The sequence below is a fragment of the Anomaloglossus baeobatrachus genome, chromosome 2, assembly GCF_048569485.1.
Source record: "Anomaloglossus baeobatrachus isolate aAnoBae1 chromosome 2, aAnoBae1.hap1, whole genome shotgun sequence".
NCBI classification, from domain to species: Eukaryota; Metazoa; Chordata; class Amphibia; order Anura; family Aromobatidae; genus Anomaloglossus; species Anomaloglossus baeobatrachus.
In genome coordinates, this window is record NC_134354.1 from 60,726,090 (window position 1) to 60,745,072 (window position 18,983).

The 18,983-nt window shown below is 44.4% G+C and overlaps 1 protein-coding gene across 1 annotated transcript in view; it reads left to right on the plus strand.

The window, feature by feature from the left end:
• The window catches only part of TMPRSS15 (transmembrane serine protease 15), a 447,907-nt gene that overhangs the window by 280,752 nt on the left and 148,172 nt on the right, over positions 1 to 18,983 (plus strand). Inside the window, exons 15-16 of the mRNA XM_075333062.1 lie at positions 1,634 to 1,759; positions 4,985 to 5,125. Of these exons, the coding sequence (XP_075189177.1) occupies positions 1,634 to 1,759; positions 4,985 to 5,125 (267 nt within the window). The remainder of the gene's footprint in view (positions 1 to 1,633; positions 1,760 to 4,984; positions 5,126 to 18,983) is intronic.

An 18,983-nucleotide genomic window follows, 5' to 3' on the forward strand; every position in this document is an offset into this window, starting at 1 on the left:
ACCTGATCAGGCCGGCACAGGTTTCTGGAGTTATCTTGGCCCACTCCTCCATGCAGATCTTCTCCAAGTTATCTAGGTTCTTTGGGTGTCTCATGTGGACTTTAATCTTGAGATCCTTCCACAAGTTTTCAATTGGGTTAAAGTCAGGAGACTGACTAGGCCACTGAAACACCTTGATTTTTTTCCCTCTTGAACCAGGCCTTGGTTTTCTTAGCTGTGTGCTTTGGGTCATTGTCTTGTTGGAAGATGAAATGACGACCCATCTTAAGATCCTTGATGGAGGAGCGGAGGTTCTTGGCCAAAATCTCCAGGTAGGCCGTGCTATCCATCTTCCCATAGATGCGGACCAGATGGCCAGGCCCCTTGGCTGAGAAACAGCCCCACAGCATGATGCTGCCACCACCATGCTTGACTGTAGGGATGGTATTCTTGGGGTCGTATGCAGTGCCATCCAGTCTCCAAACATCACGTGTGTGGTTGGCACCAAAGATCTCGATCTCGGTCTCATCAGACCAGAGAACCTTGAACCAGTCTGTCTCAGAGTCCTCCAAGTGATCATGAGGAAACTGTAGACGAGCCTTGACATGACGCTTTGAAAGTAAAGGTACCTTATGGGCTCGTCTGGAACGGAGACCATTGCGGTGGAGTACGTTACTTATGGTATTGACTGAAACCAATGTCCCCACTGCCATGAGATCTTCCCGGAGTTCCTTCCTTGTTGTCCTTGGGTTAGCCTTGACTCTTCGGACAAACCTGGCCTCGGCACGGGAGGAAACTTTCAAAGGCTGTCCAGGCCGTGGAAGGCTAACAGTAGTTCCATAAGCCTTCCACTTCCGGATGATGCTCCCAACAGTGGAGACAGGTAGGCCCAACTCCTTGGAAAGGGTTTTGTACCCCTTGCCAGCCTTGTGACCCTCCACGATCTTGTCTCTGATGGCCTTGGAATGCTCCTTTGTCTTTCCCATGTTGACCATGTATGAGTGCTGTTCACAAGTTTGGGGAGGGTCTTAATTAGTCAGAAAAGGCTGGAAAAAGAGATAATTAATCCAAACATGTGAAGCTCATTGTTCTTTGTGCCTGAAATACTTCTTAATACTTTAGGGGAACCAAACAGAATTCTGGTGGTTTGAGGGGTTGAATAATAAATGACCCTCTGAATAAACTTTTCTCAATTTAAAAAAAAAAACAAAAAAGAAATAACATTCTTTTTTTCTGCAGTGCATTTCACACTTCCAGGCTGATCTACAGTCCAAATGTCACAATGCCAAGTTAATTCCGAATGTGTAAACCTGCTAAATCTGCAGGGGGTTGAATACTACTTGTAGGCACTGTATATATATCTATATACGTATTGTTGTATACATCAATAACAGATGTGTTGGCCTGTACGGACATACTGCATATTTGCATAAATCAGGCATATGTTTGGGGAGTTCGGGGAAAGGATTCAAAAACGTCAAGGGGAATAAGGTGCGTGCTTGGTTGCTTCATAAACATTATTTCTATTGTCCAATAAAAATGTACTAAAATATATAAAAACTAAAAAAAATAATAAACGTAAATTCCAATGTCCGGTTAAATAAATTAATACCATATTATTATTATTTTAAATTTCTTTTTTTTTTTTGTCTAGGTATATGGTATCTGAATGCGGCTGAAGGAGACAATATCCAGCTGCATTTTCCAGTATTTGATCTGGAGAATATATATGATGTTGTTGAAGTGAGAGATGGCAGAGGATCAGATTCGTTGTTGCTGGGCAAGTATCCATTCTTTGTTAAGTTCTTGGTTTGGGAAGCTTTTGTTGTATCCGGTAGATTTCTTGTGAGTGCTATGAATTATTACAAAGTAACAGTTAGCTGCTAGATTTCATGCTGTCACTGATGAAGAACTAAAACAAACCACCAGACACTGAAGTGCAGAGTTTGCGGCTGAACTTCCAACTCATAAAAAGCAGGTCATAAAGTTCAGCGCTCCTTTGATTTGCTCACTTCTTAGAAAAGGCATATAGAAAATTATCATTCAGAAGATGTGAAACTCATAGATAACCTGAAAGTCTAGTGGTGTATTGCATGTTAACACAGCAAAATAATAGCATCAGAAAATGGAGAATGTACATGTTTATGTGACTCCATGACCCGCCAAATCCCAGTGGTGGATAAAGTTTAAAGGACTTGCCCAGTGAGACTAATAAGAAATGTTTGCTGATATTTTTTTTCTACATTTTATAGCTTTTTTCCCCATCATAAAGTTGTATTCAATTTTTCTAGTCTACTTTATTTGAGGTCAAAGGTTTTAGTCATTGTAAGAGTTTTTGGTTTTCGATCAATAAGATAAGAAAGATTTGAAGATTTTGTATATTATTTAGAAATTCTTTTTCAAAAGAAAGCAGTAAATGTGGTCAATGATCCTTTCCAAAAGTAGAATAAACTTTTAAAATATGACAACTGTTTAAGAATTTAAATCAGACATCTACCCATTTGAATTTATATCTAATGTACTGTATATCTGGATATACAATATATCCTTATATCCAATTAGATCCTTGGTTTGAATTAACCTTATATGATGCAGGTATATTATTCATTATTCTAACATTATTTTTTAAACATTACTATTTATTATGTAATGGAATGCATTGAATATATTAAAAAATGTTGCCCATATTGACCATGTTCACCAACAAATACACACAGAGAAATATTTACTGTATCCAATTTTATAGGAATTTAGTAGACTTCTCAATATAGTCTTGGTGTTCCCCAAAGAATCCACTGTGAATACAACAAGCCACATAAACAGACACTGACCTGTTCATACTTGAACTCACAATTGAAGATGAAAGAATCAGTTCAACTTGAATCAAATTCACTTTGTATTTCACAAAAATTGTATTTGCCAAAACCCATTTTTTTTGGAGATTTAATTTGCTAGAATCAAGCGAAATTGCAGACTACTAAAAAAAACAGTGTATTCAAATCACGACTTACTTCAGGCCTCATTCAGATGTTAGTTTTTTTGACAAACCCGAAAAACTTACCAAATTCAATCAATAATTTTTATCAGTGTTAGATCTCTGCTGCCCAATTGATAGACAGAGACATCTGTGGTGCCCTGTACCTAGTCGCCAGAGATAATACCTACATGTGTATTTCAATCTGTATAACCTGTATTGTTAGCTTTAATGAGATACGGTTTTCTCTGCTGTTCACTAGAAATAAACATTTGCCCACACTCCCTTACTGGGGCTGCTCAGCGGAGCTGATAACAAAGCTTGTGTGTGTGCCCTAGAAGGAGATAGGGAAAGAGCTTAGTTCTGAGGTAAAATTTCAGTCATGAGCAGCCAGGGTGAAGTGAGGAGAGTAACATAGACATGGTTCTGTGCTAAGGTAGCTGCTGAAACCTCTGGAGGTCCAGCTACGCATTTGCAGCATATCAGTCCCTTATTTACGTAGTAGTGTTTCACACAACTATTACATGTGAGCACCACCAAATTTCTCACTAATTTATTCTCCTGATAGGACCCTAGTGCACTCCTCGTTTTTAGTGTATGAGTATAATTTGGTCAAGGATTCATCAAATTTTATCAATGAAGAGAAACAAAAGTTTTTCTACCTTCTCCTCTCTATCAGTTAGTGAAAATCAACAGCACACAGATGGCATCCGAGACGTGTCCAATTTTTTTCCACAAACAAACTTTCATTGCTAAGCTTGTTCCAACATTCTGATCACTATCAGACATGTCTCCACAAATTTACACAAACCACTTTGTCCATAAAAAATCATGGACATGTGAACAGCCTCATAGACTTTCATAGGTTCGAGTCCTATAGGTGAAAGACACCATCAGCACTAATTTGGCCTCAAGTTGTGTCATAATGTTGGGGTGAAGGCTAAAAACAGAAGAGTCTAACAGAAGGCTAAAAACTGGAGGAAAGCGAGTCAGTGGAAGACCTGGTGGGAAGCTATACACCAGGAAAGGTGAGGGATAAGGTAGTATAATTTTTTTTAGATTTTTCTTATCCTCTGGAGTTTGGAGAAAGCTCAGATGATACAAATATGATTTGCCTCAAATAAATTGAGCAGAAATCGAATTTCCCAGTCAAATTAAAGCCAACTTGGCAAGTCGAATTTGGTCAGATTCACTCATCTATATTTATAACCATGAAAAGACATCAAATATACAATCACTTCAATAATGAAAATAAAACTATTTCCAAAGGTCATAATCATGAGAAGTTGCTACCATATGATGTCCTTTAAAGATAATTATAAGGCTTTTGTAAAGTTTCATATGGTACCATTACATTTTTCCTGAATGATTCCTTAAAGGAACTGTACAAGAATTAGTAAAACATGTTAGTTTTTCTATTAAGACCAGCATTATACTGTACCTGTCCACAATTCCCCATACATTCACTTCAATACACAACTCATGGACAAGTGTGGTGCTGATGGGGACGAAATGTTTCTCGATATGTTCCACACAGAGTTCTATACAAGGTTGATAGATTGCAAGAAAATCCAGCATCCATCCAGTTCCAATGGGATTGAATAAAAATTTTCTTTATTTCCAAAAAGTTTAAAAATGGTCACATCCTTCCATTAAAATAAAACCGTACCATGGCAGAGTGATGAATTCGGGACGCGATTCGTAGGAATACCTCCTTACTCTGAAACTGTCCGAAATGCGTCCCGAATTTATCACTCTGCCATGATGCGGTTTTATTTTAATGGAAGGATGTGACCATTTTTAAAATTTTATTGAATTCCATTGGAACTGGATGCTGGATTTTCTTGCAATCTATCAACCATGATTACAGCGGGGTCCTGCTGAATATCATCTGTGCACCGTTCTGGCTAATTTTGGATCTCCAGATGGGTGAGCTGTTTTTTTTTCTTCTTTTCTCAGAGTTCTATACAAGTATCTTATAAGTTCCACATTGTATGTTCTAATATTTATATATATGTATATATATTTTAGCTGTATATACTGGGGCAAATCAGGTGCCAGATGTCTTCTCCACAACCAATCACATGACAGTGTATTTTACATCAGACTCTTCAGGAACCAGAAAAGGATTTGTGGCTAACTTTACAACCGGTCACCGCCTCGGCATGCCAGGTAGTAACCCTATTTTTTTTTCCTTATCTATGAATTGTTTCTTTTTGTATCCTGGAATTATTTATATGATAGAATTAACTTTATAACTGATATTTTTGTTTTTTTTACTATAAGGTAGCGTTTTAAATAAGTCTTTGGTCATGTTTCCACATAGTGTAAATGCAGCTTTTTTCTGCTGAGTTTATTCTGCATGAGTCTTCAAAATATGCAATACTAATCTGTTCTAACTGTAGGATTTTTGTTGTATTGTATGCCTTTTTGATGCAGATTTGAAACTTTTTTTTAACCCCTTTAGGACTGATAACGTACATTTACTTCATCGGCCATGTTCGTGCCTTTGATGCGGGCTCATACATTGAGCCCTCACCTTTCCCTGCACTTGATGGCATCAGGTGCCTCTGACAGCAGCTGGGGGATCTGACATCCATCTGAGGCTGTTAACCAGTTAAGTGTCACTGTTAATCACTGAGAGCGTTATTCAACATGCCAGACAGGAAGTCATTCATCCCACCTATTGGCACCTCTATCACGTGATTGCAGGGCACTGATGGGTTGTCATGACAGCTGGATGTCTACTGATGACCTCATGCCTGTCATCTCAATCTTCCTGTAAAGGCCAGCCCCCATAGGAGATCATGATTTTTCCTATTCAGAGCAGAGTTTATATACTAGTATGTATAGCACAGGCAATTGGATGAATGTAGCTTGAAATTCCCCAAGGAAACTTTTAAATGCAGTAAAAACAAAAATAAATAAAGTTTAAAAAATATAAAGATAAAAAAATTCAAATCACCTCCCTTTTGTCCCTTTAAAAATAAACCAATGAACTCAGGGACCTTATCTCAGAAGGTCCCCTGAGGTTAGGTTATCTGCAGTCACAGGTGGAGGGCCATGGAAGCCTCAAGTTGTGACTGCAACTAACCTGAGGCAAGTCACTGCTGATCGCTGAGGCTCAGTCTCTGCCTGAAGCTCCTAGCAAGCAATCATTGTTCTATGGCCTCATGCTGTCAGTTCAGATGGAGCCTGCATCATCATGGGACCTTGTTTGAATTACGTCAGACCTGTCTCTTTTGGCGGTTAAAAAAGTGGTGAAAGAGTGTGGTTTATATTTAAAAGAAAGTATTATTTTGGTACTTGTGTTTATTTCTGTTGACTTATAGATTAGTTATGTAGGGTCTCAAAGACGCTCCCCATTACTAATCTAGGGCTAAGTGGCAGCTGTGGGCTGCCATTAACCCTTTATTACCCCTATTGCCACCGCACCAGGGCAATTGGGCAGAATTGGGTAAAGTTCTGGGATTTTCGCATCTAATGGATGTGACAATTCTAGGCACCTGCAGGCTGCTATTTTTAGGCTGGGGAGGCCAATAACTATGGCCCTCCCCAACCTGAAAATGCCAGTCTTCACCTGTTGGGCTTTATCATGGCTGGGTATCAAAATTGGGGGGATCGCACACTAGTTTTTTTCAATTATTTATTTAAATTTTGTTTTTTTAAAAAAAAAAAAAAGGTTCATGCAGTGCCTTTTATTTTGTTACACAACCAAGATAAGAGTGCAGTTGGGGGCTGCAGCCAGTAGCCATAATGCTTTATCTGTGCTGGTATTAATATATTGGGGAACTGCTCATCATTTTTTAAATATATTTCACATTAGTATAACGCTGTCAGAGAGGGTGGGTGCGCGATCTGACTGCAGCCAATCAGAGACAAATAATCTACAAATATATTACAAAAAATATTTGATATAATGTTATTTAATGATTGCAATCAAATTTCTAAATATTTTCATTATATATATATATATATATATATATATATATATATATATATATATATACTTTATATATACGGTATATATATATATATATATATATATATATATATATATATATATATAAAATTAAAGATTTTACTTGAAACCTCCTATCTATATGTATATTCAAGTATGCCAGTTTTCCTCATATTTTGGTGAAAGTATAAAGCAGCAGCAAAATAGAATTTTTACCTTTTTTGTTTTTATTTATTACAAACAAACATAAATAAAAAAAATATTCACAATGATCTGCTTCATGTTAGGACAGATGGCTTTCATTTTGCTGCAGCGCAATGTAACAAAAAATGTGTTTGATGTTGGAAACATGCTGTTTTCTGTCAACAGTAAAAAAAAAGGAAAATTGAGCACTCCTGACAAAAAGGCAATCAAATAGAGAAAAATGCTGAATTGTAGAAACAAGAGGCTGTGACACCTTCTATACTATAAATGGCCTTCAATAAAAATTGTGAGACACTTCAGTCGTTTAGCAGAAGATGACTTTTGGGCAGAGATTCTGTTTTTGTCTGTTTGGGGTAAAATACTAGCTAAGTGATGTAAGCATGTTAGTGTATGATCATTTGACATCCATGTAAAATTAAAGATTATAGACACTTTTGGCAAGGAAAAAATTATTAAAGAGGTTGTCATTACTTTTATATTGATGGCCTATCCTTAAGATAGGTTACCAATATCTGATCGTCAGGGGTCCGACACTCCACGTCTCCGCTAATCTGCTGTTCTCTATGTCAACGGCGGCAGCAGGCAGCCAGAAAAACTCAGTTCCGGAGCTGCACCTGTGGCGCCCTGACAAAATCAGGTTGTCACAGGAGACTGCATCCATCTTCTAGATGCAGGACTCTCTCCTCCTTGTCCTACCAGCACAACCCCACACACAGGTACAAACACCAGCCACAAAAGCCTAGTCACCCCCCCCAGGACAATAAGGACACACCAGTGGGCGGTGCCAGGCAGATGATGAAGCCCACATAGGGGTCCTGAGTAGAGATGAGCGAACCGGTCCCGGTTCGGCTCGAGGCGGTTCGCCGAACGGGGGGTCTGGCTCGAGTTCGGCTCGTCGAACGTTCGACGAACCGAACTCGAGCCCATAGGAAACAATGGCAGGCAATCACAAACACAGTAAAACACCTAGAAAACACCCTCAAAGGTGTCCAAAAGGTGACAAACAACTCACAACACAACACAAACACATGGGAAAGTGACAAGGACATGTACTCATGCGAAAACAAAACAGCTGGACAAGGAAAAAGAGGAGGACACACAGATATAGGCATGGCACGCCCTTCTAAAGTCATGTAAAACACCGCAAGGTGACTCCAAGCGGAGTCTCCCTTTTTTCCAAAAATTGGGCCCCACACACCCACCCCTTCAGTGGCAGCAGTTGTGCCCCAGTTGTACACTTCACAGCTAGATTTGCATCAAGCACATTCAAAAATACGCCATTCTTATCCGTCCCCAGGATGACACCGGGGTAGGTAGCAAAGTCTTTGCTGACCCATGACTTGTTCATCTTGGCTTCTTTTAAAAACAATGTAAGCAAGGGTTACTCCAAGCGGAGTCTCCCTTTTTTCCAAAAATTGGGCCACACAGACACCCACCCCATCAGTGGCAGCACTTGGGCCCTAGTTGCAAACAGGATGTTTTGATTTGCATCAAGCACATTCAAAAATACGCTATTCTTAGCCGTCCCCAGGATGACACTGGGGTAGGTAGCAAAGTCTTTGCTGACCCATGACTTGTTCATCTTGGCTTCTTTTAAAAACAATGTAAGCAAGGGTTACTCCAAGCGGAGTCTCCCCTTTTTTCCAAAAATTGGGCCCCACACACACCCACCCATTCAGTGGCAGCAGTTGTGCCCCAGTTGTACACTTCACAGCTAGATTTGCATCAAGCACATTCAAAAATACGCCATTCTTATCCGTCCCCAGGATGACACCGGGGTAGGTAGCAAAGTCTTTGCTGACCCATGACTTGTTCATCTTGGCTTCTTTTAAAAACAATGTAAGCAAGGGTTACTCCAAGCGGAGTCTCCCTTTTTTCCAAAAATTGGGCCACACAGACACCCACCCCATCAGTGGCAGCACTTGGGCCCTAGTTGCAAACAGGATGTTTTGATTTGCATCAAGCACATTCAAAAATACGCTATTCTTAGCCGTCCCCAGGATGACACCGGGGTAGGTAGCAAAGTCTTTCCTGATCCCAGCTCTGTTCATCTTGGCTTCTTTTAAAAACACAGCAAGCAAGGGTTACTCCAAGCGGAGTCTCCCTTTTTTCCAAAAATTGGGCCACACAGACACCCACCCCATCAGTGGCAGCACTTGGGCCCTAGTTGCAAACAGGATGTTTTGATTTGCATCAAGCACATTCAAAAATACGCTATTCTTAGCCGTCCCCAGGATGACACTGGGGTAGGTAGCAAAGTCTTTGCTGACCCATGACTTGTTCATCTTGGCTTCTTTTAAAAACAATGTAAGCAAGGGTTACTCCAAGCGGAGTCTCCCCTTTTTTCCAAAAATTGGGCCCCACACACACCCACCCATTCAGTGGCAGCAGTTGTGCCCCAGTTGTACACTTCACAGCTAGATTTGCATCAAGCACATTCAAAAATACGCCATTCTTATCCGTCCCCAGGATGACACCGGGGTAGGTAGCAAAGTCTTTCCTGATCCCAGCTCTGTTCATCTTGGCTTCTTTTAAAAACACAGCAAGCAAGGGTTACTCCAAGCGGAGTCTCCCTTTTTTCCAAAAATTGGGCCACACAGACACCCACCACATCAGTGGCAGCACTTGGGCCCTAGTTGCAAACAGGATGTTTTGATTTGCATCAAGCACATTCAAAAATACGCTATTCTTAGCCGTCCCCAGGATGACACCGGGGTAGGTAGCAAAGTCTTTCCTGATCCCAGCTCTGTTCATCTTGGCTTCTTTTAAAAACACAGCAAGCAAGGGTTACTCCAAGCGGAGTCTCCCTTTTTTCCAAAAATTGGGCCCCACACACACCCACCCCTTCAGTGGCAGCAGTTGTGCCCCAGTTGTACACTTCACAGCTAGATTTGCATCAAGCACATTCAAAAATACGCTATTCTTAACCGTCCCCAGGATCACACCGGGGTAGGTAGCAAAGTCTTTCCTGATCCCAGCTCTGTTCATCTTGGCTTCTTTTAAAAACACAGCAAGCAAGGGTTACTCCAAGCGGAGTCTCCCTTTTTTCCAAAAATTGGGCCACACAGACACCCACCACATCAGTGGCAGCACTTGGGCCCTAGTTGCAAACAGGATGTTTTGATTTGCATCAAGCACATTCAAAAATACGCTATTCTTAGCCGTCCCCAGGATGACACCGGGGTAGGTAGCAAAGTCTTTCCTGATCCCAGCTCTGTTCATCTTGGCTTCTTTTAAAAACACAGCAAGCAAGGGTTACTCCAAGCGGAGTCTCCCTTTTTTCCAAAAATTGGGCCCCACACACACCCACCCCTTCAGTGGCAGCAGTTGTGCCCCAGTTGTACACTTCACAGCTAGATTTGCATCAAGCACATTCAAAAATACGCTATTCTTAACCGTCCCCAGGATGACACCGGGGTAGGTAGCAAAGTCTTTCCTGATCCCAGCTCTGTTCATCTTGGCTTCTTTTAAAAACACAGCAAGCAAGGGTTACTCCAAGCGGAGTCTCCCTTTTTTCCAAAAATTGGGCCACACAGACACCCACCACATCAGTGGCAGCACTTGGGCCCTAGTTGCAAACAGGATGTTTTGATTTGCATCAAGCACATTCAAAAATACGCTATTCTTAGCCGTCCCCAGGATGACACCGGGGTAGGTAGCAAAGTCTTTCCTGATCCCAGCTCTGTTCATCTTGGCTTCTTTTAAAAACACAGCAAGCAAGGGTTACTCCAAGCGGAGTCTCCCTTTTTTCCAAAAATTGGGCCACACAGACACCCACCCCATCAGTGGCAGCACTTGGGCCCTAGTTGCAAACAGGATGTTTTGATTTGCATCAAGCACATTCCAAATCCACAAGCATTTACTCTCCCCAGGATGACACAGGGGTAGTAAATTCCTTCTGGATCCATGACTTGTTCATTTTGATGAACGTCAGTCTGTCCACATTGTCACTGGACAGACGCGTGCGCTTATCTGTCAGCACACACCCAGCAGCACTGAATACACGTTCAGAGACAACGCTGGCAGCTGGACACGACAAAATCTCCAAGGCGTAAGTTGCGAGCTCTGGCCATTTTTGTAGGTTTGAAGCCCAAAAGGAGCAAGGCTCCAGTTGCACAGTCATGGCATCGATGTTCATTTGGAGATACTCCTGTATCATCCTCTCCAGCCGTTGACTATGTGTCAGACTTGTTGTCTCTGGTGGCCTTGCAAAAGAGGGTCTAAAAAAATTATGAAAAGATTCCATAAAATTGCTGTTACCGGCACCAGAAAAGGTCCTACTGGTACGGGTAGACTGTTGAAGATGACGAGACCGTCCCATGTTTGTCAAGTTACAACTGGGAGATTCACTCCCTGCACCTGCACGGTTGTTTGGTGGAAAAGCCGAGCTAAGATCTAGTAACAGCTTCTGCTGATACTCCTGCATACGTGCGTCCCTTTCTATGGCTGGAATTATGTCACAAAATTTGGACTTGTACCGGGGATCTAATAGTGTGGCAATCCAGTAGTCATCATCACTTCTAATTTTGACAATACGACTGTCATGTTGGAGGTAGTGCAACAAAAAGGCACTCATGTGTCTTGCGCAGCCATGCGGACCAAGTCCATGCTGTGTTTGTGGCATAGAGGTGCTACCCGTTCTTTCTTCCTCTGACATCTGACCCCAACCTCTTTCAACTGAAATTTGACCAAGGTCTCCCTCATCCGCTGAGTCTTCCATGTCCATGGACAGTTCGTCCTCCATTTCTTCATGTTCTCCTGCACCTTGCTCAACATTTCGCCTGCTACTATGCGCCCTTGTCGATCCCTGTCCCCCATGGTCCCATGCCTGCTGCGTTGGTGATGATGAACGTCTGGACCTTCGTGATGTTGTTGTCCCTTGCGCATATGAATCCTCCTGTAGTTCCTCCCCTTCATGTTGTCCCACCCCCTGACTCCGAATAGTGTTTAGCGTGTGCTCCAGCATGTAAATGACTGGAATCGTCATGCTGATAATGGCATTGTCAGAGCTAAACATATTCGTCGCCATGTCGAAACTGTGCAGAAGGGTGCATAGGTCCTTGATCTGAGACCACTCCATCAGGGTGATCTGCCCCACCTCTGCATCTCGTTGGCCCAGGCTATACGTCATGACGTATTGCACCAGGGCTCTGCGGTGCTGCCACAGTCGCTGTAACATGTGGAGAGTTGAATTCCAGCGTGTCGCCACATCGCATTTCAGGCGATGAACCGGCAGGCCGAAAGACTTCTGGAGCGATGCAAGTCGCTCTGCTGCGGCGCTTGAACGGCGGAAGTGAGCTGACAGTTTTCGTGCCCTGTTCAGAAGGCCATCTAGGCCGGGATAGTGTGTTAAAAATTGCTGCACGACAAGGTTCAACACGTGAGCCATACAAGGTACGTGTGTCACCTTGCCCAGGCGAAGTGCCGCACCCAGGTTTGCAGCATTGTCGCACACGGCCTTACCAGGCTGCAGTTTGAGTGGAGACAACCATTTATTAAACTCGGACCGCAAAGCTGACCACAACTCCTCAGCTGTGTGACTCTTATTACCAAGACATGTCAAGCTAAAGACCGCCTGATGCCGTTGCGCTCTGCTGCCAGCATAGTAATGAGGGGTGCGTGATTCCTTCTGCGCAGTGAGAACGCTGGTGGCCTGACCAGGCAGGCTTGGGGCGGAGGTGGAGGACCCAGATGAGGTGGAGGATGCAGAAGCAGTGGCGGAACTTGGACAGACAGAGGATTGACACACAAGTCGTGGGGACGGCAAGACTTGTGCAGCAGACCCTTCACCATCTATCACCATAGTTACCCAGTGCCCAGTCAGCGACATGTAACGTCCCTGTCCATGCTTACTGGTCCAAGTATCGGTGGTGAAATGCACCCGTTCACACACAGAGTTTCTCAAGGAAGCGGTGATGTTGTGTGCGACATGCTGGTGTAGCGCGGGCACACCTTTCTTAGAGAAGTAGTGGCGACTAGGCATCTGGTACTGGGGCACAGCGACAGACATAAGGTCTCTAAAATCCTGTGTGTCCACTAGGCGGAAAGGCAGCATTTCGGTAGCCAACAGCTTACAGAGGGATAGAGTCAACCTCTTAGCTTTGTCATGGGTCGGAGGAAGTGGCCTTTTATTTGACCACATCTGAGGGACAGAGATCTGGCTGCTGTGTGTAGACGGTGTTGAGTAGGGTGTCCCTTGAAAAATGCAGGTTTGTGAGGAAAGTGCAGGCGGAGACATGATGTTGCCTTCATCCAACGTTGGTGCTATCGATGTCTGAGAGAGCTGTACACACTCACTTGTTTCCCCTTCCAAACCAACTGACGACCTTACAAGCAAACTGCCTGTTGCGGTTACAGTGGTGGAAGTTTTGCGTGGAAAAACAGGTGTGGCAGCTGTCCCCACAGTCCTAGAAGATGAAGAGCGCGCGGATGCAGTGGAAGGGGCGGGCGGTGGATGGTTCGCTCCGCTAGGCCGCATTGCAGCACGGTGAGCTTCCCACCGGGACTTATGATATTTATTCATGTGACGATTCATGGAAGAAGTTGTCAAACTGCTGAGCTTTTGACCTCTACTAAGAGAATCATGACAAATGTTACATATCACATGAGTTGGGCGATCTTTTTCGATGTGAAAAAAGGACCAGGCTAGGCAAGGCTTAGAGGCCATGCGACCTGTTGATCCACCCCGAATAATGCTCATAGGCAGAGTGGTGGCTGAGGATGCAGTTGTAGACGTGCTACCAGTGCTCCGACTCTGTCCAGGAAGGCGCAAGGTAACTTCGTCGTCGGTTGCATCCTCCTCCACCGCCTCTGTTGACCTCCTCGAGTGCCTGACTGGGGGTTGACAGTAGGTGGGATCTAGAACGTCATCATCAATTGTTGTGTTTGCACTCCCCTCCCCCTCAGACCGAGCCTCTTCTTGCCCTGACGGAATATTTAAGTTGTCATCCCAATCGGGTATCTGCGTCTCATCTTCATCAGTATGTTCCTCATTGTCTATAACCACAGGTGTTACAGTTTGTGACAAAGGGTCAACATTATGCTCAGAAACTTGGTCCTCACGGCCTGAATCTGAGTCACAAAGGTTCTGGGCATCACTGCAGACCATTTCCTGTTCTGTACTCACTGTAGCTTGGGAGCAGACCTCTGATTCCCAGGCTATAGTGTGACTGAACAGCTCTGCAGACTCAGCCATCTCAGTTCCACCATACTGTGCAGGGCTGATGGAGACTTCAGAGCTGGGAGAAAGCAAGTTTGATTGGGATGACAACTCAGAGGACTGGTGTTTTTTGGATGCGGTACTTGAAGTGGCAGAGAGGGCACTTGTTGGACCACTTGAGATCCATTCAAGCATTTTCCTTTTTTGCCCATCATCTACCTTTGTTCCTGTTGTTCGTGTCCGTAACAAAGGGAGCACATCGGATTGTCCACGGTAAGTAGTAGACATCTTACTTTTGCTGGTAGATGGTCTATCTTCAGCAGATGATAATGGAGCTTTGCCACCTTCCCCACGGACAAAACCTTTTTTGCCTTTTCCACCACGCCTCTTCCCCTTTCCACCAGCATCTGTCATTTTGCCACTCATGTTGATTGCGACAAGATTGTGGACTGAAAATGTGGTAGTAAAAATTGAGAGGTGGTGAAGATTGCAGTGGTGGTCTAGCTTTATTAACAGCAGAATAATAAAGAATAAATATCCCTGACAATGCAACTTAGTTATAATTAGTTGGAGTGTGCAACGCAGGCAGACGTGCTGCAAATGTCTTTGCACTAGTGGGACTATAGCAAAGTCCAATAGCCACGTATAGGATGCCACTAGGTACACTGAGTGTTTGCTAGTATAATGGCTTGGTTAGAATGAGTTGTAGTGTGCAACGCAGGCAGACGCGCTCTGCAAATGTCTTTGCACTAGTGGGACTATAGCAAAGTCCAATAGCCACGTATAGGATGCCACTAGGTACACTGAGTGTTTGCTAGTATAATGGCTTGGTTAGAATGAGTTGTAGTGTGCAACGCAGGCAGACGCGCTCTGCAAATGTCTTTGCACTAGTGTGACTATAGCAAAGTCCAATAGCCACGTATAGGATGCCACTAGGTACACTGAGTGTTTGCTAGTATAATGGCTTGGTTAGAATGAGTTGTAGTGTGCAACGCAGGCAGACGCGCTCTGCAAATGTCTTTGCACTAGTGGGACTATAGCAAAGTCCAATAGCCACGTATAGGATGCCACTAGGTACACTGAGTGTTTGCTAGTATAATGGCTTGGTTAGAATGAGTTGTAGTGTGCAACGCAGGCAGACGCGCTCTGCAAATGTCTTTGCACTAGTGGGACTATAGCAAAGTCCAATAGCCACGTATAGGATGCCACTAGGTACACTGAGTGTTTGCTAGTATAATGGCTTGGTTAGAATGAGTTGTAGTGTGCAACGCAGGCAGACGCGCTCTGCAAATGTCTTTGCACTAGTGTGACTATAGCAAAGTCCAATAGCCACGTATAGGATGCCACTAGGTACACTGAGTGTTTGCTAGTATAATGGCTTGGTTAGAATGAGTTGTAGTGTGCAACGCAGGCAGACGCGCTCTGCAAATGTCTTTGCACTAGTGGGACTATAGCAAAGTCCAATAGCCACGTATAGGATGCCACTAGGTACACTGAGTGTTTGCTAGTATAATGGCTTGGTTAGAATGAGTTGTAGTGTGCAACGCAGGCAGACGCGCTCTGCAAATGTCTTTGCACTAGTGGGACTATAGCAAAGTCCAATAGCCACGTATAGGATGCCACTAGGTACACTGAGTGTTTGCTAGTATAATGGCTTGGTTAGAATGAGTTGTAGTGTGCAACGCAGGCAGACGCGCTCTGCAAATGTCTTTGCACTAGTGGGACTATAGCAAAGTCCAATAGCCACGTATAGGATGCCACTAGGTACACTGAGTGTTTGCTAGTATAATGGCTTGGTTAGAATGAGTTGTAGTGTGCAACGCAGGCAGACGCGCTCTGCAAATGTCTTTGCACTAGTGGGACTATAGCAAAGTCCAATAGCCACGTATAGGATGCCACTAGGTACACTGAGTGTTTGCTAGTATAATGGCTTGGTTAGAATGAGTTGTAGTGTGCAATGCAGGCAGACGCGCTCTGCAAATGTCTTTGCACTAGTGGGACTATAGCAAAGTCCAATAGCCACGTATAGGATGCCACTAGGTACACTGAGTGTTTGCTAGTATAATGGCTTAGTTATCAGTTGGAGTGTGCAGAGGACAAGAGGGTACAGTGGCAGGATTGTGGTGCTCTGGGTAGAGGAATGGAAGACTGCCTTTCTATTCCCTCCTAATGGTGAAATGCAGGTAGGAAATCCCTGACCTGGGCTACACAGACGCTGTTGCTGTTTGCAGGACCTGTCACCTATGGCTCTCTGACCCTGCCGGTTGGAGCCCTTAAAAGGACTGCTATAAAGTGCTCTCCCTAAGCTGTCTAACGCTGTGTATGCAGCGCATACAGCTGTATCGGCTATAGGACTCAGGAAGACGGAGCTGCGACAGTGATGTCTGACACCAAAGACGCAGAAGGCAGATAATGGCGTCCGTGAAGAAAATGTCCGGTTTTATAATGCAGGGACATGTGACATGCAGATCCTATCACACATGCCGTTGCTTCTCTGGCTCAAAGTCCACTTAGCTGTGTGTGTGTCTGGGATTGGCTGACATGCTGGCCCGCCCCACAAGACGCGCGCGCTTAGGGAAGGAAGACAAGAAAAAAAAAAAAAAAAAATGGCGATCGCCATTATAGAAACAGCAGTGATCTGAAGGCGCTGTTCACGCACACTATACACTGAAATGTGATAATAGTTTGATTCACAGAGTGACTTACACTATTACAGCAGAAACCAAGCTATGATTTAGCTGTTTTTTGGCTGCTAGAACCGTTCTCGAACGTTTCTAGAACTACCGAGCTTTTGCAAAAAGCTCGAGTTCTAGTTCGATCTAGAACATGCCCCAAAATCACTCGAGCCGCGAACTGGAGAACCACGAACCACGAACCGCGCTCAACTCTAGTCCTGAGGTGTTAAGGGGAGGGAACACAGAGACAAGACAGTTAGTGTGTAGTAGACAGTGGAAGCTAGAGGAGTGAAGTGATAGTCGGGGGTTGTAGCTCCCGGACTACCTGAGCTGACTAGATGGCAGACGGCAGAGCAGGGCCACAGGCGACAGAGATCCGGTCACGGGAGGCATTAAGTGGACCGGGGCAGGGTTGTAGCCCGACAGTGGTGACAGCGGCAATGCAGTCCGGAGGCCGTGCACAGTCGGGGTACCTGGACCCCAGGGCGAGGATAGCTGCATGAACCTTTCCGATTAACCAGCAGGGGACAAAATTACACATCTTGTCCCACTAGTAGCCCAGATAGAGTGAGACAGAAGCCCAACGCGGGGTATAGGGCGTCTGCAAGTGCGTGCAAAAATCCCAAGGGTCAGATCTCGCGGGCAACAGCTCCCACAGCAAAGACACCGGGAGTGGACTTTTCCTGTTCCATGAGAACTAGTCAAAACACGAGCCACAAAACTAGAGTGCAGGAGGAAGGGCCCCTGTTCTGCTCACCGGTGTGCAGGACCCGAGCAACCCCTCCGGAGGCTACCGGTATCCGGCACTTGGTTTACTACTTGGACTCTGTGTGATTCATTCAAGAACACTGAGTACACCGGTACAATCCAGTCCAGCTCTGCAAACTGCACCCCAGCATTCTACTCCACCTACACCTGGGCCCTGGGACAACACCTCCACTACCCGTGGAGGGGATACGATCATGCTGCCCCACGCCATCAGCTCCGGGTGTCCCATACCAAGGCAGCGACGGTGTCATCAACTATCACTGCAACCCGCGGGTGTCATCACTGACAAACTCTACCCTGTAAATGACCCCTTTATTCAGTTGTGGGTGATGGGCTGCTGCAAGAGCCCCAGATCCGGATGCCACTCGAGCCACAGCCATGATACCGGATCCGAGCCTCTTGAGTAGCTTTCCCTGGTCGTGGACCGCGCCCTCGCCCGTGACACACCGTCATCTGATCATGGCTGCAGCTGGGTAATACACATCTGCCTCCTATTCAGATCAGTAGGATTTGGATGTGCAGTACCCAGCTGCGGCCACTATCAAAAGCATAGGAGCAGCTCTGGAACTGAGCATCTACAGCTGACTGCTGCCGCCACTGCCACCGAGAACAGCTGATCAGAAGTTTACAGAAGTAAACATTTATTTGGGACATGAAAGTCCTTTAAAAAATGCAGGGCTAAAGCTTTCTAATACAAGTTTGGGAACCTTAAGGGACCTGAATGCACTTGCATAACTAATGTCCGATGGACCCCAATGCAAAATATGGATCTTAGTCACCCCCTATCGCATGTTGAACAAATATATGAGCTTTGGTAGCATTCTAAGTCCTATAATGTCATGATCTGTCCTCCCATTCCTCTTCATTAGTAATGTCTCCCATCCTATACTAATATCCCCCATACTGGGCCCCTTCCTGATAAATATAGCCTTTATCCTGGTATATATGTCCCACATCCTTGGCCCCTTCTTGGTAAATTTGTCCCCCACCCTGATACAGTATATCATAAAAGTGAGTACACCCTTACCTTTTTGTAATTATTTTATTATATATTTTCATGGGACAACAGTAAGGGGTACTTTGCACGTTGCGACATTGCTACTGCGATATCGGTGGGGTCAAATCAAAAGTGACGCACAGCCGGCGGTGGTAACGACGTCGCAACATGTAAAGCCTAGAAGCACCGATAAACGATTGCAAAAGCATCGAAAATCGGTGATCTGTGTAGTGTTGGTCATTTCCATAATTTCGCTGCAGCGACAG